Raw genomic sequence first — 22,527 nt, forward strand, 5'->3', positions numbered from 1 at the left:
GGTTGTGCGCCAGATTCTGTCGCATTGTGCCAGAAATTCTGTCTGCGCCCGAATCTGCGCCACAAATTCTGTCTGCGCCAGAACTTACGCCACAATTGAAAAAACCCTGACTAACTCTCCGTTTTGCGAAGAAAACCCGAAAAAGGGGCATGGCCGCCATGAAAAGGGGGCGTGGTCTCCGAAAAGGGGCAAGTTCCAGAAATTTTCACAAAAACCCAACATATTTACTAAGGTTTCCACATAAAATGTGGTGGATTTGAGCTGAGGAAAACCAGACAGATCAGAGAATGTGTAAAATATGCAAAGTGGAAAATGTAGAGAAACCTTAGTAAATACCGTGGAAAATAAATTGTAGGGAATTAAAACCCACAAAGAAAACTACACAACACTCTTAGTAAATGAGGGCCATTCTGTGTTGTTACAGATGCCTCGTGTCTGTGGGAACAAACCCTGATTGATTTCATTATCCAATGTTTTATGTATATTATTTCACAGTTTAATCCCTTGATGGAAGGGAACACTCCGAATCCCTTAACACCAGAGCCAGTTGTGACTTTAGGGGGAAAGGGTTGGGGGTAAGCTGGAGCACCTGTTCTTTAGTTTGACTGAAAACATCCCGGCATTAGGAATCCCACTTATTTCTTAAGCAATGAGATTAGTTACTTCTGCTTTCATTGTATGCTTGCATTTTACCATATACTGGCAGCACTGGGTTTCACTTTAAGGCTGGTAAGACCCGGTGTTTTTTCTGTATATGCCCCCACCATGTAACTGTGGACAACATTGCATGAGTTTTACTCATTGCTGAGATTTTCCCTCTGTAGTTAATAAATACGGAAGCCCCAATAATAGACTTGTCCAGAAGCTAATAGTCGCTGCAGTTGTAATGTGACTTCAGTGTCCAAGTTTGTGCTCAGAAGGGGAGATTTATCAAAACCTGTGCAGAAGAAAAGTTGACCAGTGTCCCATAGCAACCTATGATTGCTTCTTCATAGTGTCTAGTGGTTTGATATTCACTTATGCAAGTGTCCTTAGATTTAGTGCCCATGTCCTTGGTGTCTAGGAGGTTGGGGCTCACGAATCTTGGTGCCAAAGGTCCCTGTGCCTGGGGTCCATTGTTGGGGCATCTGCATACACATATTTTTATGGCCATCGAAGTAATTTGTTCCTAATCACAACAGTACTAGGTGTTTTAATGTATACATGTCAACTTACATGGGTACTGTCATTTGCAAAAAAATTGTATATAGTGTAGATAATAGCATTATATGTAGATCTGGAATATGCATTGGTTAAAAAATGTGCATATTTTTCTGCCCAAGGTGCCTTATCTTGAACTTATGCATATTAAATGTCAGTGTCGAAAGTTCTTACTAGAGATGAGCGAGACGAATCCGGCAAACCTGGATTCGGCCCGAGATTTTGTTTTTTTTCTGGCTCGGCAAACACTCAAGCTTAAACCGATTCGGCTCGTGCGAGCAGGTAAATAGCATGAAAAACCGTGAAAGCATGGTTTTTTGGTGGACGGAAGAAGCATGGTGGCCAGGATGGGGTGAGATGACGTCAGGACATCAGCATATCACATGATAACCCAGGTCTATCGTGATGGGCTGCTTTCATGTGTCAATCAGCACAAAGGCCAATAGGATGCAGCAAGGGACACGGATAAAACGGCAGTAACATCAGACCCTGGATTCAGAGCTACAGAGCTACCGAAGAGAGCAAGTGAGACCCTAATAGGGACAGCTAGTGTTTAGAAAGAGAGAGATACAGATTAAAAAGAGAGAATAAATACGGACAGTTAGGGATTAGAAAGATAGAGACATACAGATTAGAAATAGTGTGTGTGAGAACAGGATTCAATCCCCTTACAAGAATCCTATAGACATTTCGTACCTGCATATTCCAGAATTGAATAGTGTTCCTGAACCAGCTACAGTAGCCAATGAGGTGCAGTGATTTGTGCCAACCACCCACAAAGCATATTCAAGTGGCACCTATATATGCCTATATAGGGTCTGTGAACACAGTAGTGAATATAATACATTTCTCACATGGGGAAGTGGAAAGGTCCATCCCAGATGCTGTACTTCTTCATCTCTTTCTTTGCCTCCCTCTCCCACTGCCATGCAGAAGGATGGGACTAGCCATGAGGAGGAGTTGTGTGGGGACAGTCAAGCTTTGGAGTGTGTTGGAGAGGTGGTGGAGGTAGAATCAGCGGTCGAGCCCAGCACAAGCGGGTCTGGTGGCGGTTGGCGTGGTGGGGATACTGTAAGGCATTAAGGTGACTAAGCTTAAGGGGATCAAGGAGCCCAAAAAGTCCATGCAGAGGGGTTTGATGTTGACTATGATGTGATGTGTGACTGGACGTGGGAACCTGCTGTCAGCCTGGGCTGCTGGCCAAATAAAAATAGATTTTTTGGGCAAGCCTGCATCTTCCAGCAAGGCTTGGGCCACCTGGCTGGCTGGGGCAAAATTCTAATTGATTTTAATGGTTTCTCACCCTGCTGCTGTACATATGCTACTAAAACTTCCTTCAGTAAACCACTGTGACATGCTGAAGGTTGTTATTGCAACCTCCCTCCAGCCAGGCCTGGGTCACCTGGCTGGCCAAATTTGAATTCATTTTAATGGTTTCTCAACCTGCTGCTGTATGTAGTCTACTAAAACTTCCTCCAGTAAACCACTGTGACATGCTGAAGGTGTCTATTGCAACCTTCCTCCCTCCCTCCCTCCCTCCCTCCAGATAGCCAGGCCTGGGTCACCTGGCTGGCCAAATTTGAATTCATTTTAATGGTTTCTCAACCTGCTGCTGTATGTAGTCTACTAAAACTTCCTCCAGTAAACCACTGTGACATGCTGAAGGTGTCTATTGCAACCTTCCTTCCTCCCTCCCTCCCTCCCTCCCTCCGGATAGCCAGTCCTGGGTCACCTGGCTGGCCAAATTTGAATTCATTTTAAAGGGGTCTCAACCTCCTGCTTTATGCATGACTATTACAACTTCCGCCACTATGACATGTTCTTCTGGTAGTTTCAGCCTGGTCTACGCATACACAACCCATGCATATCAGCATCACCAGTCCAGGAACCATATAATTGAATTAAATTTTTTCTTTCAAAATAAAAAAATTCATTGAAATCTTTTCAAATTTAATTTAAAAACCACCACCCTATTGCTACTACCAGGCCGCCATCTCCTGCTGTACGCTATTGACATAAGTACGCCATCTGATGCTGTATACTAGTAACGTCAGTCAGCCACCACCTGCTGTACGCTGGCTACTACTAGCAACACCAATCCACCATCACCCTACTTCCAGCCAGCCCTACACGTACACAACCCATCATCCACAAAAAAGGGATAATTTTTGGCACGCTTGGAAAAAAGCCACTGCGTCTTCCCATGCCTCCGTGTGCATATTAACACTGGCAGGCATCTACCGATAACCAGGAATACTTTTTGCCGCTTTATCTTGGTGTGAATAAACCTAAAAATGGGCGAATAATAGTTACCATGGGTTACCGCAGGTCGCTATAACCGAGCCTTAACAATACTTTAAAACTACTTGATTAGATTCCTAACAGTGTTAGACATGAGTTTAGAGCTGTTAGGCAGTGTTGTAAACGTGTTTAGGGGCTTAATTAATTGCCGTTCGAGTCGAACTGAGCCGAACCTAACTCAAGATTTCCAAAAAGTTTGTCGAGTCCGGCGAACTGAACTTTTCAATAGTTTGCTCAACTCTAGTTCTGACCATTCCTCTATTTACCTAAATCCTTTTCCATTTGGCATATCCCTCCAGGAACATCAACCCTGTTACAGATCTTTATGTCTTCAGCAAAAAGACCAATACCTTATCAACGAGACCTTCTGCGATATCACTAATACAGATATTACACAGAATGGGTCCAGATCCTTGAGATACCCCACTGGTAACCTTGCTCTGAAAATACATTGACTGTACATTGACTACAATTCTCTGTTGTACGTCCCTCAGCCACTGCCTAATCCATTTAAACAGGGGACACAGGACTCCCATTTTAGTAATCAATGACAGTCCCTGTGGTCATGCGCCCACATATCTAGCAGTTAACACCTATTGAGTTAAAAGCTGATAACTTGTTTCTACTAGAATATCTTTTTAAAGGGGTACTCCGGTGGAATTTTTTTTCTAAATCAACTGGTGCCAGAAAGTTACACATATTTGTAAATTATTTCTACTTAAAAATCTTAATTCTTCCAATACTTATCCGCTGCTGGATGCTCCACAGGAAGTTCTTTTCTTTTTGAATGGTCTTTCTGTCTGACCATAGTGCTCTCTGCTGACACCTCTGCCCATGTGAGGAACTGTCCAGAGCAGGAGAGGTTTGCTATGGAGATTTGCTCCTGCTGTATACTCCAAAGGAAGTTGAGTTGTTCTTTTCTGTCTGACCACAATGCTTTCTGCTGACTCCTCTGTCTGTGTCAGGAACTGACCAGAGTAGGAGCAGATCCCCAAAGCAAACCTATCCTGCTCTGGCAGTCAGGTCTTGACATGGACAGAGGTCTCAACAGAGAGCACTGTGGTCAGACAGAAAAGAAATTCAAAAAGAAAAGAACTTCCTCTGTAGTATTTACAGCAGCTGATAGGTACTGGAAGGATTAAGATTGTCTAACTAAAGTCATTTACAAATCTGTTTAACTTTCTGACACCAGTTGATTTAAAAAAATAGTTTTCCACTGGAGTACCCCTTTAAAGGAGAACTCCGGGATATAACAATTTTTCCCCTATCCTAAGGATAGGGGATAAGTGTCAGATCATGGGGTGCCTGACCGCTGGGGCCCCCGTGATCTCCCGCATGGAGCCCCGGCTCCCTGCATTAAAGGAGCCTTTTCGACCACTGCATGAAGCTGTGGCCGACACGCTCCCTCAATGCAGTTTTATGGCAGAGGTGGAGATTGCCAAGAGCAGCGCTCCGGCTCTCCCATAGAGCTGCATGGAGGGAGTGTGTCGGCCGCCGCTTCGTGCGATGGTCACCACACCCCATTCGTGCTAAGAACCGGGGTGCCGTGTGGGAGATTGTAGGGGTCCCCAGCGGTCAGACCCCCTGCGATCTGACACTTAGCCCCAGCCTTAGGATAGGGGATAAGTTGCTACATCCCGGAGTTCTCCTTTAAGTAGTGTTGTTTCTAGGATCTAACTTATTTTTATTTTTTTTATTTTTTTTAGGATGAAGTATGAAAAATACATTTCTACATCACTGTAAAGCACAGTTTAATAAGCGTTAGGCAAAAAAGTACCAGCTATGGATTACAGATGAAATTGCTTAGCCTTAATTGACCTCTTAAGTAGGATGTGGGGGAGTGCTGCCATGCTTTGGGGTGTATTAAATGTTAAGTATTCATCTCTCATCCAAGGATTGCCGGGTGAGATTATATCTTGTGGCGAGTTAGAGATAATTACGAAGCGCGCTGAAGTGATTCACTGCGCGCAGCAGCTGTTAGCTTGAGTGCAGGGAGGTTAATTACAGTGTTTTCCCCGGTGATATTGCACCCTTTTATCTACCTTCATTGTAAGGTACAGAAGTGTGTTACTAGTTCTCACTTCTCCTCCTGCTAAATGGCGGAAGCTAACGCATTTCTGTGACTTATTTAATTTAGGACTGCTGCTATTTAATTATCGTTGTCACCTTTTTTGATAATGGTTGTCTCATTAAGTTGCACACCGCCTCTATCTCTGCTCAGGTCATTGCTGAGGTATAATTTTGGGTGCTTTGTTTGCTACCTGCCTTCTGGTTCTCTGTATTGGTCTTTTAGGGTAGGGTCACACGTAGCGTATCTGCAGCAGATTTGATGCTCAGGATGTGCTGACGCCAGTCACTAGAAAGAGCTCCCTGCTGCGGCCCCCAGCTGCAGCAGGGAGCTCTCTCTAGTGACTGGCATCAGCGCATCCGCAGCTTAAAATACGCTGAAGATACATTACATGTGGGCTCGCATTGAAGATTCACCGGCCGCTAGGACCGCTTGGACATTGTCGTCCCCATAGACTACAATGTATTCTGTGCAGGCTCCTCCAAAAGAATTTTCACCGCTGAAATTACATAGTGTGAACTGCTCGGTGGAATCCCAACAACCTGGAAAGTGAATTAATCAAAAGTACACTGCTCAAAAAATAAAGGGAACACTAAGATAACACATCCTAGATCTGAATGAATGAACTAATCGTATGAAATACTTTCGTCTTTACATAGTTGAATGTGCTGACAACAAAATCACCCAAAAATGATCAATGGAAATCAAATTTATCAACCCATGGAGGTCTGGATATGGAGTCACACTCAAAATCAAAGTGGAAAACCCCACTACAGGCTGATCCAACTTTGATGTAATGTCCTTTAAAACAAGTCAAAATGAGGCTCAGTAGTGTGTGTGGCCTCCTCGTGCCCGTATGACCTCCCTACAACGCCTGGGCATGCTCCTGATGAGGTGGACAGTCTGTGGTGCAACATGGTGTTGGATGGAGCGAGACATGATGTCCCAGATGCGCTCAATCGGATTGGTGTCTGGGGAACGGGCAGGCCAGTCCATAGCATCAATGCCTTCCTCTTGCAGGAACTGCTGACACACTCCAGCCACATGAGGTCTAGCATTGTCTTGCATTAGGAGGAACCCAGGGCCAACCAGACCAGCATATGGTCTCACAAGGGGTCTGAGTATCTCATCTCGGTACCTAATGGCAGTCAGACTACCTTTGGCAAGCACATTGAGGGCTGTGCGGCCCCCCAAAGAAATGCCACCCCACACCATTACTGACCCGCCACCAAACCGGTAATGCTGGAGGATGTTGCGGGCAGCAGAACGTTCTCTACGGCGCCTCCAGACTCTGTCACATGTGCTCAGTGTGAACCTGCTTTCATCCTTGAAGAACACAGGGCGCCAGTGGCGAATTTGCCAATCTTGGTGATCTATGGCAAATGCCAAACGTCCTGCATGGTGTTGGGCTGTAAGCACAACCACCACCTGTGGACGTCGGGCCCTCATACCACCCTCATGGAGTCTGTTTCTGACTGTTTGAGTGGACACATGCTCATTTGTGGCCTGCTGGAGGTCATTTTGCACGGCTCTGGCAGTGCTCCTCCTGCTGCACCCTGCACAAAGGTGGAGGTAGCGGTCCTGCTTCTTGTTTTTTGTCCTCCTATGGCCTCCTCCACGTCTCCTGATGTACTGGCCTGTCTCCTGGTAGCGCCTCCATGCTCTGGACACTACGCTGACAGACATAGCACAGTTGTAGACTCCGTCTCATGCTACCACTAGAGTGAAAGCACCGCCAGCATTCAAAAGTGACAAAAACATCAGCCAGGAAGCATTTGAACTGAGAAGTGGTCTGTGGTCACCACCTGCAGAACCACTCCTTTATTTGGGGTGTCTTGCTAATTGCCTATAATTTCCACCTGTTGTCTGTTCCATTTACACAATAGCATGTGAAATTGATTGTCAATCAGTGTTGCTTCCTGAGTGGACAGTGTGATTTCACAGAAGTGTGATTGACTTGGAGTTACATTGTGTTGTTTAAGTGTTCCCTTTATTTTTTTGAGCAGTGTAAATGACACACACACATTTTTTATTTTAAACATTGTTTTTATATTTTTGGTGTAAGGTGTTTTTTTTTTTGTTTTTTTTTTTAAGTCTAGTTTACATGCGGTTTATTGAAAAAGAGTCAACAGCTCACTTGTAAGCTTGTCAGCTTTGCTGTATAGAAATGTATTTCAAACATATCCCAGTTGGTTAAGGTATTGGATCGCTTGCAAAATCAACCTTTTTACATTGGTGATAGTGTCCAGGAGTGTTTGAGCCGCTCACGTGCTGCACCTTCAGCATTTTGGGGGTTCTGTCTTCAAAACCTATGCATTCTGAAAGTGACACATGCACATGTTTAGGAGACAGAGCTCTGCTTTGGGAACATAGAATGCGACGTCAGAAGAAGTGAGCGAATTTACAGTAAATTCGATTCGTCACGAACTTCTCGGCTCAGCAGTTGATTACTTATCCTGCATAAATTAGTTCAGCTTTCAGGTGCTCTGGTGGGCTGGAAAAGGTGGATACAGTCCTAGGAGACTCTTTACTCATCTCGCTCATCTCTACTTATAATGCCCGGGGAAGTGACCGCTGCCTAGACATGTGCAGCCAGCTTTCAGAATGGCAATTGTAATGCAGTGATGGGCGCCATTGTTCAGAGCCTGTGCTCAATAACATGCACAATAGGTTCACTATATTTTAATTCATCTTGCACAGTGCTGTACATTCACACTAACTCAGCACCCCCTGATGAAGCCTAAGCGAAACAGTGCTGGGCAGTAATGTAAAGAGTATTACACATGGCATATGTTGGGTAATCATTGTTACACTTTATTTTTTTTTTTTTGATAAGTGTTTGGATGTTGGGTATTTATTTCATGAATTGGTGTATACCTAGCTTTAATATTTATTAGAATTTAAGGAAAAATGTGTTATGTACACCATCTCTATTGTTCTTTATTGTTTATTGTTCTTTATTGTTTTTAATCACTTTAATATTTATTTGAATTCTTGAGCATAGTTCACATTTTTACACTGAAATACAGTACATTTCATACATGGATACTTTAGGTGAAATCATGAAGCATATACAACCTGCATAGGTCATCTAATGGCTGAAGAATGCAGTAATGTATCGTTCAGTCACATCATCCAGTAGTCCTCATGGCATGTTTTGTCACTATAGATGAAATATCACTGTGGTCGAGTCATCACCCCAGACCTGGGGTTTCTGGTGTTAAACGAATCTTTAACTAAACCCTTTGTTTTAATGGACAGATGATTCTGCAAGATGTGGACTCCTTGCTGTATGTCGACACGGATGTTCTTTTCTTGAGACCTCTGGATGACATCTGGGCCTTTCTCAAGCACTTCAATGATACCCAGCTGGCAGCAATGGCTCCCGAGCATGAAGTACCCAAGATTGGCTGGTACAGTCGCTTTGCCCGACACCCATTTTACGGCACGACAGGTGTCAACTCTGGGGTCATGTTGATGAATCTGACGCGTATTAGGAAGCAGCAGTTCAAGGTAAAAGGGGTTAATAACTCTCACTAAGTAGAAAATAAATCAGAGGCCGCAGTAACGCTTGATGATTTTCTGGATAAAATTTGTCTGGATGGATGAGTGAGCTTAATGTGCCCGGCGTAGAGGGAAAGAGAATTCGTGACATATTAATAGTCTATACGGCAGGAGGGGGAAGACCGTCCTTCGAGGGAATTAGATAATGGAATGAAATTTTTCATACAAGGGCTGTTACTAGAAAAAAATATATATTATCAATATTAGACAGTCTCCTTGTATTGTGTTTAGAGGTCAGTGCTGTTACACATTTCTTAAAGGGACATCACCGAATTATTGTATTTTTTTGTTTTGTTTTTATACATTTATACAGTGGGGGGAAAAGTATTTAGTCAGCCACCAAGTGTGCAAGATCTCCCACTTAAAAAGATGAGAGAGGCCTGTCATTTTCATCATAGGTATACCTCAACTATGAGAGAAATGATGAGAAAAAAAATCCATAAAATCACATTGTCTGATTTTTAAAGAATTTTTTTGCAAATTATGGTGGAAAATAAGTATTTGGTCAATAACAAAAGTTCATCTCAATACTTTGTTATATACCCTTTTTTTGCAATAACGGAGGTCAGACATTTTCTGTAAGTCTTCACAAGGTTTTCACACACTGTTGCTGGTATTTTGGCCCATTCCACCATGCAGATCTCCTCTAGAACAGTGATGTTTTGGGGCTGTCGCTGGGCAACACAGACTTTTAACTCCCTCCAAAGGTTTTCTATGGGGTTGAGATCTGGAGACTGGCTAGGCCACTCCAGGACCTTGAAATGCTTCTTACGAAGCCACTCCTTTGTTGCACGGGTGATGTGTTTGGGATCATTGTCATGCTGAAAGACCCAGTCACGTTTCTTCTTCAATGCCCTTGCTGATGGAAGGAGGTTTTCACTCAAAAATCTCACGATACATGACTCCATTCATTCTTACCTTTACACGGATCAGTTGTCCTGGTCCCTTAGCAGAAAAACAGCCCCAAAGCATGATGTTTCCACCCCTATGCTTCATAGTAGGTATGGTGTTCTTTGGATGCAACTCGGCATTCTTTCTCCTTCAAACTTTCTCCACGACGAGTTGAGTTTTTACCAAAAAGTTCTACTTTGGTTTTATCTGACCGTATGACATTCTCCCAATACTCTTCCAGATCATCTAAATGCTCTCTAGCAAACTTCGGACGGGCCCGGACATGTACTGGCTTAAGCAGGGGGACATGTCTGGCACTGCATGATTTCAGTCCCTGGTGGCATAGTGTGTTACTGATGGTAGCCTTTGTTACTTTGGTCCCAGCTCTCCACGTCATTCACTAGGTTCCCCCATGTGGTTCTGGGATTTTTGTTCACCATTCTTGTGATCATTTTGACACCATGGTGTGAGATCTTGTGTGGAGCTCCAGATTGAGGGAGATTATCAGTGGTCTTGTATGTCTTCCATTTTCTAATAATTGCTCCCACAGTCTAATAATTGCTCTTCACACCAAGCTGCTTGCCTATTGCAGATTTAGTCTTCCCAGCCTGGTGCAGGTCTACAATTTTGTTTCTGGTGTCCTTCAACAGCTCTTTGGTCTTGCCCATAGTGGAGTTTGGAGTGTGACTGTTTGAGGTTGTGGACAGGTGTCTTTTATACTGATAACAAGTTCAAACAGGTGCCATGAATACCGGTAACGAGTGAAGGATAGAGGAGACTCTTAAAGAAGAAGTTACAGGTCTGTGAGAGCCAGAAATCTTGCTTGTTTGTAGGCAAACCAAATACTTATTCTCCACCATAATTTGCAAATAAATTCTTTAAAAATCAGACAATGTGATTTTATGGATTTTTTCTCTCATTATGTCTCTCATAGTTGAGGTATACCTATGATGAAAATTACAGGCCTCTATCATCTTTTTAAGTTGGAGAACTTGCACAATTGGTGGCTGTCTAAATACTTTTTTTGCCCCACTGTAATTCCGTTTTGCAATGATAATATATGCTCAAGATGGCATACAGATAAGGAACCACTTTTAAAAAAAATGCAGAACATTTGTCTAGTAAGACATTTAAATCACTCTCACATCTAGTGCTGAAGGCCCCTCTGACACATATGACGGCAGCAGTGTTTTGTATGGGTATACAGTGGTCCCTCAAGTAACAAAATTAATTGGTTCCAGGACGACCATTGTATGTTGAAACCATAACTCTATGGAAACCTGGTAATTGGTCCTGAAGCCACCAAAATGTCATCCAAAAATAAGAAAAAGTGAGGGTAAAACGCAAATAAGTTGATAACTAATATAGATAAAGCAAGTCCTTACATATAAAAGTAAGAAAGATCTGCTGGAAGCTGTAAATCACTGTCTATGTAGAGGACAGGAGCTTCTTCAGAGTCCTGAACAGTACACGCAATGTCCTAAAAAAAATAAAATAAAAAAAAATTTAAAAAAAGTAACGTGGAGCCGCCCTCACCTGGTGTCCAAAGGAGCAGCTAAGGCTGGGTTCACACTACAATTTGAACTACGGTTCCCGTATACGGCTGGAAGGAGGGGTGGGTGAGGCTTAATCGCAGCGCCCGCACTCAGCCGTATTCGGGAACCGTAGTTAATGTATGTCTATGAGCCGACCAGAGTGAACCGCAGCCTGCGGTCGGGAAACCGCATACGGCCGAAAAAGCAGCCGACCGAAGGCTGCGGTTCACTCTGTTGATGACTTATCCTGAAGAGTGCGGGCGCTGCGTTTAAGCCTCGCCCACCCCTCCTCCCAACCGTATACAGGAACCGTTGCTCAAATCGTAGTGTGAACCCAGCCTAACCCTGGCACAGTTAGAGTAGTACAGAACATGTAATGCCTCCCTATATTGTAGGGGGGGGGGGACGGGGGGGTGCTACCAGACAGCCATTCAGTGCATACGCTTCAGTAATACAGGGGTTTTACCAGTGAAATGTCCATTCTTATTGGTCGGTTCTTCCAGCCACTGACACGTTTCACAGATCTGGACTGTCCGTAGCATTGAATGTTGTCTGGTTTTAAGTTACAATGGTCCAGAAAAGACCATTGTATGTTGAAACTATATTATGTTGAGGCCATTGTAAGTTGAGGGATCACTGTATAATGTATATTATATTATGTATATATTTAGTACCATTGGGAAGAGGGAATATGCAAAGCAGTTCTATCACAGTAGTTTTAAAAGCTTAATTAAATTTGATGTGAAGCCAGAGATCTCTCCAGAAGGAAAGAGTAGCCATCTGCAGTGCTGTTTCGGGGTTTGTTGCCCCTCCTCAGTACAGAGCAGGGTGTACTGACTGTGCTGGTGAGAGGCCTCTTGCTTGGTTTCCATTGAAAAAAGCAGTGCTACAGCCAAAAGCAGGCCATACTTGCTAGATTAAAGTTAGCCAAACTGACCAATTTTAGAAAGTTCAGATGACCATCTAATATGTATAGGGGCCTCTAGACTTTCTTCCAACAGAAGTTGTTGGGAGAAAGAACCTTTGGGCATGTTTGATTTCACAATGCCCAGTCTGTTTGGCCAACAGCTAAGGTGTATGTCCAACTTTATCCCCATCCCTGTCATATACTCTACCACTGGTGGGAGGAGAAGGAGCTATAGGCAAAATGTATTGCCTCTAAGCCAAGGGCTTAAAGGGGTACTCCGGTGGAAAACATATATATATTTTTTTAAATCAACTGGTGCCAGAAAGTTAAACAGATTTGTAAATTACTTGTATTAAAAAAACTTTATCCTTCCAGTACTTTTTAGCAGCTGTATGCTATAGAGAAAATTATTTTCTTTTTGAATTTCTTTTTTGTCTTGTCCACAGTGCTCTCTGCTGACACATAATGCCCGTATCAGGAACTGTCCAGAGAAGGAGAAAATCATCATAGCAAACCTATGCGACTCTGGACCTTTCCTGACGCGGACAAATGGGTCAGCAGAGAGCACTGTGGACAAGACAAAAAGAAATTCAAAAAGCAAAGAATTTCCTCTGTAGCATACAGCTGCTAAAAAGTAATGGAAGGGTAAAGATTTTTTAATAGAAGTAATTTACAAATCTGTTTAACCTTCTGGCACCAGTTCATTTAAAAGAAAAAAGCCCCTAGACAACTTATCCCCTATCCAAAGGATAGGGGATAAGATGTCAGATCGCGGGGGTCCCGCCGCTGGGAACCCTCACGATCTCTCCTGCAGCACCCCTGTCATCAACTTCGCTCCGTGCCTGATGATGGCTGATACAGGGGCTGGAGTATCGTGACATCATGACCCTGCCACCTTGTGAAGTCACAGCCCGCCCCCTCCATACAAGTCTTTTGGAGTGGGTGTGGCGGCCTCTCATCAGGCATGGAGCGAAGTTCACTAACCGCAGCAGATGAAAGGGGGTACTGCAGGAGAGAGAGAGGGGTTCTTAGTGGCAGGACCCTCGCGATCTGACATCTTATCCCCTATACTTTGGATAGGGGATAAGATGTCTTTAAAGGGGTATTCCAGGCAAAACCTTTTTTTTATATATATCAACTGGCTCCGGAAAGTTAAACAGATTAGTAAATTACTTCTCTTAAAAAATCTTAATCCTTCCAATAGTTATTAGCTTCTGAAGTTTTCTGTCTAACTGCTCAATGATGATGTCACGTCCCGGGAGCTGTGCACGATAGGAGAATATCCCCATAGGAGCTGCACAGCTCCCGGGACGTGAGTCATCAGAGAGCAATTAGACAGAAAATAACAACTCATCTTCAGAAGCTAATAACTATTGGAAGGATTAAGATTTTTTAATAGAAGTAATTTACAAATCTGTTTAACTTTCTGGAGCCAGTTGATATATATATATAAAAAAAGTTTTGGCCTGGAATACCCCTTTAAAGATCCGCCCCCCCCGCCCCCATCCATCCTATATGGAGAGACCTGTACTCAAAAATTCTTCAAATTTGGAAACCCTGTTAAGATTTCAAATTATGGCCTTGGAGCTTTAATTTAAAGGAAGAAGAACACCAGTAAATACAGTATGTAGATATTATTTATAGTATTTTACTTTGTGTCTCATTAATTGATCTCTAATAACTTGGTTCCCATCAGTGTGAAAATAAAAAGTCTCGTAAGTGCTTCTGCAATAAAGCAGTGTACAGGAGCCGCGACTGGCTGATAAATCGCCAACATGCTACTATAAATCAATCAACTCTCCGCTTTAAGTCACTCACTCAGTGCTACATTGTGACAGCCATGTTACGGATCAGTGGGATCCTCTCTCAAGGTGAACAGCAATGTTCATGTCCTTACTGATCTGAAACATGCATGTCAGCGGAGAACAATAGGGAGATCTACGGCGCTGGCTCTGCTCCGACCCTGGTTATTTACTGCAGTGCACAGGATAATAGTTTATTGGATGTGCAGGACCTGTAGGGAGATAACCAGTGTAAATAAATCACTGAATGCCGCCCCAGCGCTGGAAATTAGAGGGAAACCTTCATGGATTTAAATGGGCTTTTAATTGGAAATATTTATGACCTCTGTTAATGTAACAATATATAACAGTTTATAGCCTTGTGCAATTAAAGGGATCTTTTAATATAATTACCATAAAATTAATAGCTCTGCAGCTTTATTATAAACCTTGTGTTTCAATTATTCACTATGTTTAAGATCTCTGCTTGCCATCAGTGAATAGAAATATTTTTGTTTATAGCCAGATGCCGAAAACCCATCCTGATCTTATCCTAGAGCAGTGGTCTTCAACCTGCGGACCTCCAGATGTTGCAAAACTACAACTCCCAGCATGCCCGGACAGCCGTTGGCTGTCCGGGCATGCTGGGAGTTGTAGTTTTGCAACATCTGGAGGTCCGCAGGTTGAAGACCACTGTCCTAGAGACTCGGTTGCCGGCTTGTTGCATTGTATCAGAGCTGTAACTGAGCCATGTACTTGGGTCATGGTTAGAATTAGAGATGGGCGAACTTACAGTAAATTTGATTCGTCACGAACTTCTCGGCTCGGCAGTTGTTGACTTATCCTGCATAAATTAGTTCAGCTTTCAGGTGCTCCCGTGGGCTGGAAAAGGTGGATACAGTCCTAGGAGAATCTTTCCTAGGACTGTATCCACCTTTTCCAGCCCACCGGAGCATCTGAAAGCTGAACTAATTTATGCAGGATAAGTCATCAACTGCCGAGCCGAGACGTTCGTGACGAATCGAATTTACTGTAAGTTCGCTCATCTCTAGTTAGAATGGCTTTTCAGCTTTTAGATGGACACCAACAAGCGATGATATGATATTGATTTCAGGCAAGTGTCACATGATTGCATCGGCCCAGCCAGGCCACAGATTCCGCAATGTATATTTATCATATTTGATTTTTCTTCTGTAGAATAACATGATTCCTGCTGGTCTGACATGGGAAGAAATGCTCCATCCGCTGTATCAGAAATACAAAAACTACATCACGTGGGGAGACCAGGACTTGCTAAATATCATCTTTTATTTCAACCCAGGTAAGAATCACAGGTCCCTCTGTAGACCAGTTTCATTTGATCTTTCTGTATTAAAATGCCTGTAAAACGCTTTCAGTAGGCCTGATAGGTCGCATTGACAACCTTGTGGATAGCCAACCGTATATACTCGAGTATAAGCCGAGTGTTTCAGCACGATTTTTCGTGCAGAAACCCCCCCCCCGGCTTATACTCGAGTGAACTCTCCACCCTCAGGGGTCTTCAACCTGCGGACCTCCAGATGTTTCAAAACTACAACTCCCAGCAGCCCGGGCAGCCATCGGCTGTCCGGGCTTGCTGGGAGTTGTAGTTTTGAAACCTCTGGAGGTCCGCAGGTTGAAGACCACTGCGGCCTTCAACATCATCCAGCTTTAGTTCTGTACTCACCTCCGCTCGGCGGGACGTTAGGGTGCGCTGGTCGTCCGGTGGGATGGTGGTTCCCGGCTGCCATCTTCACCGGGGAGGCCTCTTCTCCACGCTTCGGGCCCGGCCCCGGAATAGTCACTTTGCCTTGACGACGACGCAGAGGTACGTTCATTACCAACATACCTCTGCGTCGTCGTCAAGGCAACGCCTCTATTCCGGGCCCGAAGCGTGGAGAAGAGGCCCCACGGTGAAGATGGCAGCCCGGAACCACTATCCCACTGGACAACCTCCCCACCGGACCGTCCTGCAGCACCGGACCAGCGCCGAGCGGAGGGGAGTACAGAACTAAAGGGGGTGAGAGGGGGGCTAGATGATGTCGAAAGCCGCAGTGGTCTTCAACCTGCGGACCTCCAGAGGTTTCAAAACTACAACTCCCAGCAAGCCCGAACAGCCGATGGCTGCCCGGGCTTGCTGGGAGTTGTAGTTTTGAAACATCTGAAGGTCCGCAGGTTGAAGACCACTGTATCAGACATTGACAAGCGGTGATGATGAAGGTGGGGGGGGGGGACTGATGACATGCGGTGATGATGACAAGGGGATGATGAAGGGGGTGTGTGGGATGATGACAAGGGGATGATGAAGGGGGGGGTGTGGGATGATGAATGGGGGGTGTGGGATGATGAAGGGGGGGGTGTGGGATGATGACAAGGGGATGATGAAGGGGGGCTGTGGGATGATGACAAGGGGATGATAAAGGGGGGGGGTGGGATGATGACAAGGGGATGATGAAGGGGGGCTGTGGGATGATGACAAGGGGATGATGAAGGGGGGGGGGGTGGGATGATGACAAGGGGATGATGAATGGGGGGGTGTGGGATGATGAATGGGGGGTGTGGGATGATGAAGGGGGGGTGTGGGATGATGACAAGGGGATGATGAAGGGGGGCTGTGGGATGATGACAAGGGGATGATAAAGGGGGGGGTGGGATGATGATGACAAGGGGATGGTGAAGGGGGGATGTGGGATGATTAGGGGATGATGACAGGCGGTGATGATGACAGGTGGTGATGATGAAGGGGGGATGATGACAGGCGGTGATGATGAAGGGGGGGATGATGACAGGCAGTGATGATGAAGGGGGGATGATGACAGGCAGTGATGATGAAGGGGGGATGATGACAGGCGGTGGTGATGATGAGGGTGTTAATGACGGGGGTCTGGATGATGACAGGGGGGTGATGTATTTCCCACCCTAGGCTTATACTCGAGTCAATAACTTTTCCTGGGATTTTGGGGTGAAATTAGGGGCCTTGGCTTATATTCGGGTCAGCTTATACTCGAGTATATACGGTAGCTTTAATACAATAGTTTCTAGTTTTAAAATACAGCGGAATATTTTTTACGGTGCCAAGGACTCAGGCTTGGGTTAAAACAAAAGAAAATGTGTACTCACCTTACAAACTCAACCACTGCTGCAGTCCCAATGTAGCCTGGAGCAGCAGCACATTACTCCCTGGTGATGATGGGTGAGGTGGGTCACTGCTGCGTCCACTGATGGAGTGTTGAGACACTTCCTTGTGTTGATACTGAGACCAGTAATTGCTGCGCTGCAGGACTGGGCTCTGATGAAATAGCAGGGGTGGGTCATTGGGGTAGGTGAGTACACTTTTGTAGCCTATTGCACAGTAGAAAGTATTCCCCAGACAACCCCATCAACTAATCAGAGGATTTCCTGATTGCTTCATTGTTTTGTGAAATGATATATATTTTACCACAATTTCATACTGGATTATCAGATTTGCTGATAATTTCACTGGATATTGTAGCCTTGGCATCAGAATCTTTCTGGAAACATTCTGAGAATATTCTTGTTCGTGAGCGAAAGATCTTTTCTCTCAGTCGCCTGAAAAATGGAAACACGGCGGATTTCTTTTCAGATGTGCAAAACTAAAAATAGATCTTCCTAAATTAGTGTGAAGGTTTAGTGATAAAACCTTTTTTAATACATTTTCTATCTGTTCTATCTGACCATGTGTGTCACTCAGCTTTCTCAGACTCCTGAATGGCAGAGCAGCTGTTGGAACACAGTGTTTTACAAACACAAACCAAGCTGAGAGCTTGCAGTATCACACATATTATGCTGAGATACTCAGCTGAGAACTGTGCCTTCATGATCCTTCAGCTGCTGCTGAGCTGGCAGACTTGGTTAGACGAGCAGTGAATATAGATGAGGGAGGTGCGTGTGGCCTCAACCAATCAGGGACAATTACACCCTGAAGAACAGTCTGTCTGAGGGAGCTTGCACAGCACAGATCTCCTGTATTGTCTACCGGCTTGCTTCATAGTTCTGTAAAATACAGAGTCACTGGTATGGAGGAAGATAGACGACCCCGAGTGGTGGCAAAAGATATAATGCAACAGTCCATAAAAGTGTTGACAAAAAAGGGGCCTGGCTAAATAATAAAATACACCAAAATTGCGTTTTTCCATTTTTAGCATAAAATATTGCAAAATGTGTGATTATATGTATGCTGCTCATGAGGTTGAGAATGTAATTTGTTAAAAGTTCTTTTTTTGTTAATCTCATTTTAGAGAATCTGTTTGTATTTCCATGTCAATGGAATTATCGACCTGATCACTGCATGTACGGGAGTAACTGTAAATCAGCAGAGGAAGATGGCGTATCTATTCTCCATGGCAACAGGGGTGTCTACCATGATGACAAGCAACCGGCGTTCAAGGCTTTCTATGAAGTGATTCGTGATGTAGGTGTAAGAAATATTCCACATTTTTATATGTGATGTATCTTTTCACTGATGCCATGTACCCTGGTGAAAAAATGGGTATTACTTGTTGGGGCTCGAAGGTGGTTGTAAGCAGGTTGGAAACTAAAAGCAGCATTCTAGATGCTTGATAAGGTCATTTGGTGTATTTTTGTGTGCTTCAGTTTCATACAGTAAGCTTCGTGTCATGGATGCCCTGAAGATGGAGGAGCCATTTGGATTATCCATATTTCCTCCTACATCCTCTACTGAAGTCTACAGGTTGCTCTTGGAAGCCGCCATTTTTCTTTCTGCAGTTGTCTGTCCTGTAAGCTAGCTACTTAGCTCCAGCTGTGTGACTACTCTTCATATAACCTTTCCCAACATCTGCTGTAGAGGAAGTTTGTAGGGCATGCACGGACCGTGCTACAGCTGCACGCTCTGATTACAGTTATTTAACCCCTTAAAGGGGTGCTCCCACCCTAGACATCTTATCCCCTATCCCCTAAGATGTCTGATCGCGGGGGTCCCGCCGCTGGGGACCCCCGCATTATTGCATGCGGCACCCACCTGTTTTTTCACCGGAACCACTGGAGGGTCTGAGTCGCGACTACGGGAACGGAAGTCCATGACGTCAGGACTCCGCCCCAATGTAACGTCACGCCCGTCCCCTCAATGCAAGTCTATGGGAGGGGGCGTGACGTCCCGGACTTCCCTTCCCGTAGTCGTGACTCAGACCCTCCAGCGGTTCCGGTGAAAAAAACAGGTGGGTGCCGCATGCAATCCTTTTGGATAGGGGATTAGATGTCTAGGATGGGAGTACCCCTTTAACACAATCAATAGTGACTGCAGCATCTAAAGTATGATAAAGAAGGGGACTGTCTATCACTTGATCACCCCAAACCCTCCTGACACATAATCTCTGGGTACTATTGGCTTGTAATAACAGTAAAGGAATGCCCTCAAGTTTGCCATCTTACTCCACCTATTACACCCTGCAAAAGGTTGCTATAGGGTGTAACAGGGTATAATAGGATAGTGGCAGAGGCCAAATACACTGCAATACAGAAGTATTGTGATAAAGTGACCACATGTTCTTGTTGCCATTGGAGGCTTTTAATTAAAGGGGTACTCCGGTGAAAAACTTTTTTTTTTTTTTTTAATCAACTGGAGCAAGAAAGCTAAACAGTTTTGTAAATTACTTTATTTAAAAAAAATCTTAATCCTTCCAGTAATTATCAGCTGCTGTATACTACAGAAGTTATTTTCATTTAAAATTTCCTTTCAGTCTAACCACAGTGCTCTCTGCTGACACCTCTGCAGTCTCAGGAACTGTCAAGAACAGGATAGGTTTGCTATGGGGATTTGCTCCTGCTCTTGACAGTTCCTGAGACAGACAGAGGTGTCAGCAGAGAGCACTGTGGTCAGACAGAAAAGAAATTTAAAAAGAAAAAAACTTCCTGTGGAGCATACAGCAGCTGATAAGTACTAGAAGGGTTAAGATTTTTAAATAGAAGTAATTTACAAATGTTTTTTAACGTTCTGGCACCAGTTGATTTAAAAGAAAATGGTCTTTAATATTGAGAAGCCTACAGATTGGCAATGGTCTGGTGGATCTGGGCACAGTGGATATCCCAATCACATGACTTCAATTAGAATTGGTTTTTAAGTTATTTTTGTTTTGTTTTAATATTTTTCTAAATAAAAAACAGCAAAAGGGGATGTGGATTATATGTGGCAAAAATTCACCAACTTGAACTAGACAGTCTACAGGTACATCATATTTATCAGTCGGCCTGAGACATATTGATAAATCTGGCGCATTTGTCTGTCTAGGTTTCCACTGTGAAAGAATGAGCAGTTTTGGGTAGTCCGTCATATGATGGATCCCAATGGAGCCCAGTAGTACCCAATGGCTTACAGTAGAGTCTGACATGCTTCTGTCCTGGTGTCTCTTCCATCCACCCAAAGGCAGTGTGAACAAGGCCTTAAAGGTGTACTCCACTGGCCAGCATTCATAACGTTTTATTTCCGAACGCTGTGTGCGCGCTGCGGGGGTTGGCCACGCCCCCTCAATGCAAGTCTATGTCACGCCCCCTCCCATAGACTTCTATGAGGGGGCGTGGTGTGACATCACGAAGGGGCGTGGCTGACCCCCGCAGCGCACGCGCACAGCATTCGGAACCAAATGTTCCAAATGCTGGCCAGTGGAGTACACCTTTAAAGAGACCACAACCACATTGTTTAATGGATTCAGTAAACTAATTGAGGGTCCCCTCATGATGACCGTACCTGTTTAAAATATATGAACTTTACACTACACAAAATGAGAGTATGTATTGACTAACCGGTTTTGTTTGTTTTTCTCCCCACTCCTTGCAGTATCCATTTGATGGAAATCTTTTCCAGTCCATGTATTACCCTCTTCAGTCAAAGTTCTTGGAAAGCGTCCATACATTATGTGGTAGGATCCCACAGGTGTTCCTCAAGCAGATTGAGAATACTATGAAGAAGGTGTATGAGAGGCGAGTGATCTTCTATGCCGGATCTCGAGGACGAAGCTGAGGATTGTTACGGTGGCGGTGTTCATTGCTTTACGGAAATTATTTAACGTACTTTTTTATACGGTTGAAGTTTTTTATTGGTGAAGATTAAAGCTATGCAAAAATAAAGGGCAGCAGATTGGACGACATTTCAGAAACCCTTTAAGGACACACAATGAGGTATTCAGCGCATTATCCATCCGTGGGGGACTACTATAGAGTGTTGCCAATGACAACCTATCAGTAAAGAACAGAGTTTCCCAACCTGTAGCTTCCCACCTGTTTCCATACCACAGCACCATAATGCCCGTGAGGGGACTCCATTTTTCAACATCTGGAGAGTCAAGGGTTGCGAAACGCCAAAAATGAAAGAAGTAATTTGGTTGCCGTGGGCAACATGTCCGATTTGCCTACAGCAGTTTTTATACAGGAGGCCCGCTTGTGACATTTTTTTGCTTTATAGATGTTTTATTTCTTCTCCTGTGTGAAGAATGATTGCGGTATTCCCAGGAAGGGTTTGACCCATAGGTCATGCAAAGAATCTAGTGCAAAAAAAACTATTTGTTGCCTGTGGCAGCAAATCAAGATGGCAACTGATTGCCATGGACTCCACCTCATGTTATTTTTACGGCATTTAAAAAAAAAAAAATTTATTTGACCACTATAGGAATTTCTCAGATAGTAAGGATGCGTAGCAATAATGTCAGGGATGACTGGAAAAATATATACAGTGATCCCTCAACTTACAATGGCCTCAACATACAATAGTTTCAACATACAATGCTATGGAATCTGTGAAACGTGTCAATGACTGGAAGAACCGACCAATCAGAATGGATATTTCACTGGTAAAACCCCTGTATTCCTAAAGTGCATGCACTGACTGGTGTCTAGTAGCGCCCCCTACAGTACAGGGAGGTATTACATGTTCTGTACTATTTACCTGTACCAGGGTTAGCTGCTCCTTTGGGCATCAGGTGAGGGCGGCTCCATTTTCCTTTTTTTAGGACATTATGTGTACTGTACAGGACCCTGAAGAAGCTCCTGTCCTCTACATAGACCAGTGTTTCCCAAAGAGGGTGCCTCCGACTGTTGCAAAACTACAACTCCCAGCATGCCCGGACAGCCTTTGGCTGTCCGGGCATGCTGGGAGTTGTAGTTTTGCAACATCTGGAGGCACTATGGTTGAGAAACACTGAAATAGACAGTGATTACAGCTCCCAGCAGATCTTTCTTACTTTTATATGTAAGGATTTGCTTTATCTATATTAGTTATCTACTTATTTTTCT

At 44.1% G+C, this 22,527-nt stretch overlaps 1 protein-coding gene across 7 annotated transcripts in view; it reads left to right on the top strand.

Annotated features, from left to right (window-relative positions):
* GXYLT2 (glucoside xylosyltransferase 2) overlaps positions 1-22,327 on the top strand; it is a 101,912-nt gene extending 79,585 nt beyond the window's left edge. For all 7 annotated transcript variants that reach the window (XM_056528299.1, XM_056528298.1, XM_056528297.1 and 4 more), the window contains 4 exons: positions 8,831-9,082; positions 15,445-15,568; positions 18,525-18,697; positions 21,077-22,327. In XM_056528299.1, coding sequence (XP_056384274.1) covers positions 8,831-9,082; positions 15,445-15,568; positions 18,525-18,697; positions 21,077-21,259 — 732 coding nt within the window. In that variant the 3' untranslated portion in view covers positions 21,260-22,327. The remainder of the gene's footprint in view (positions 1-8,830; positions 9,083-15,444; positions 15,569-18,524; positions 18,698-21,076) is intronic.
* Positions 22,328-22,527: the final 200 nt, after the last annotated feature.

Source organism: Hyla sarda, chromosome 6 (genome assembly GCF_029499605.1).
Source record: "Hyla sarda isolate aHylSar1 chromosome 6, aHylSar1.hap1, whole genome shotgun sequence".
NCBI lineage: Eukaryota > Metazoa > Chordata > Amphibia > Anura > Hylidae > Hyla > Hyla sarda.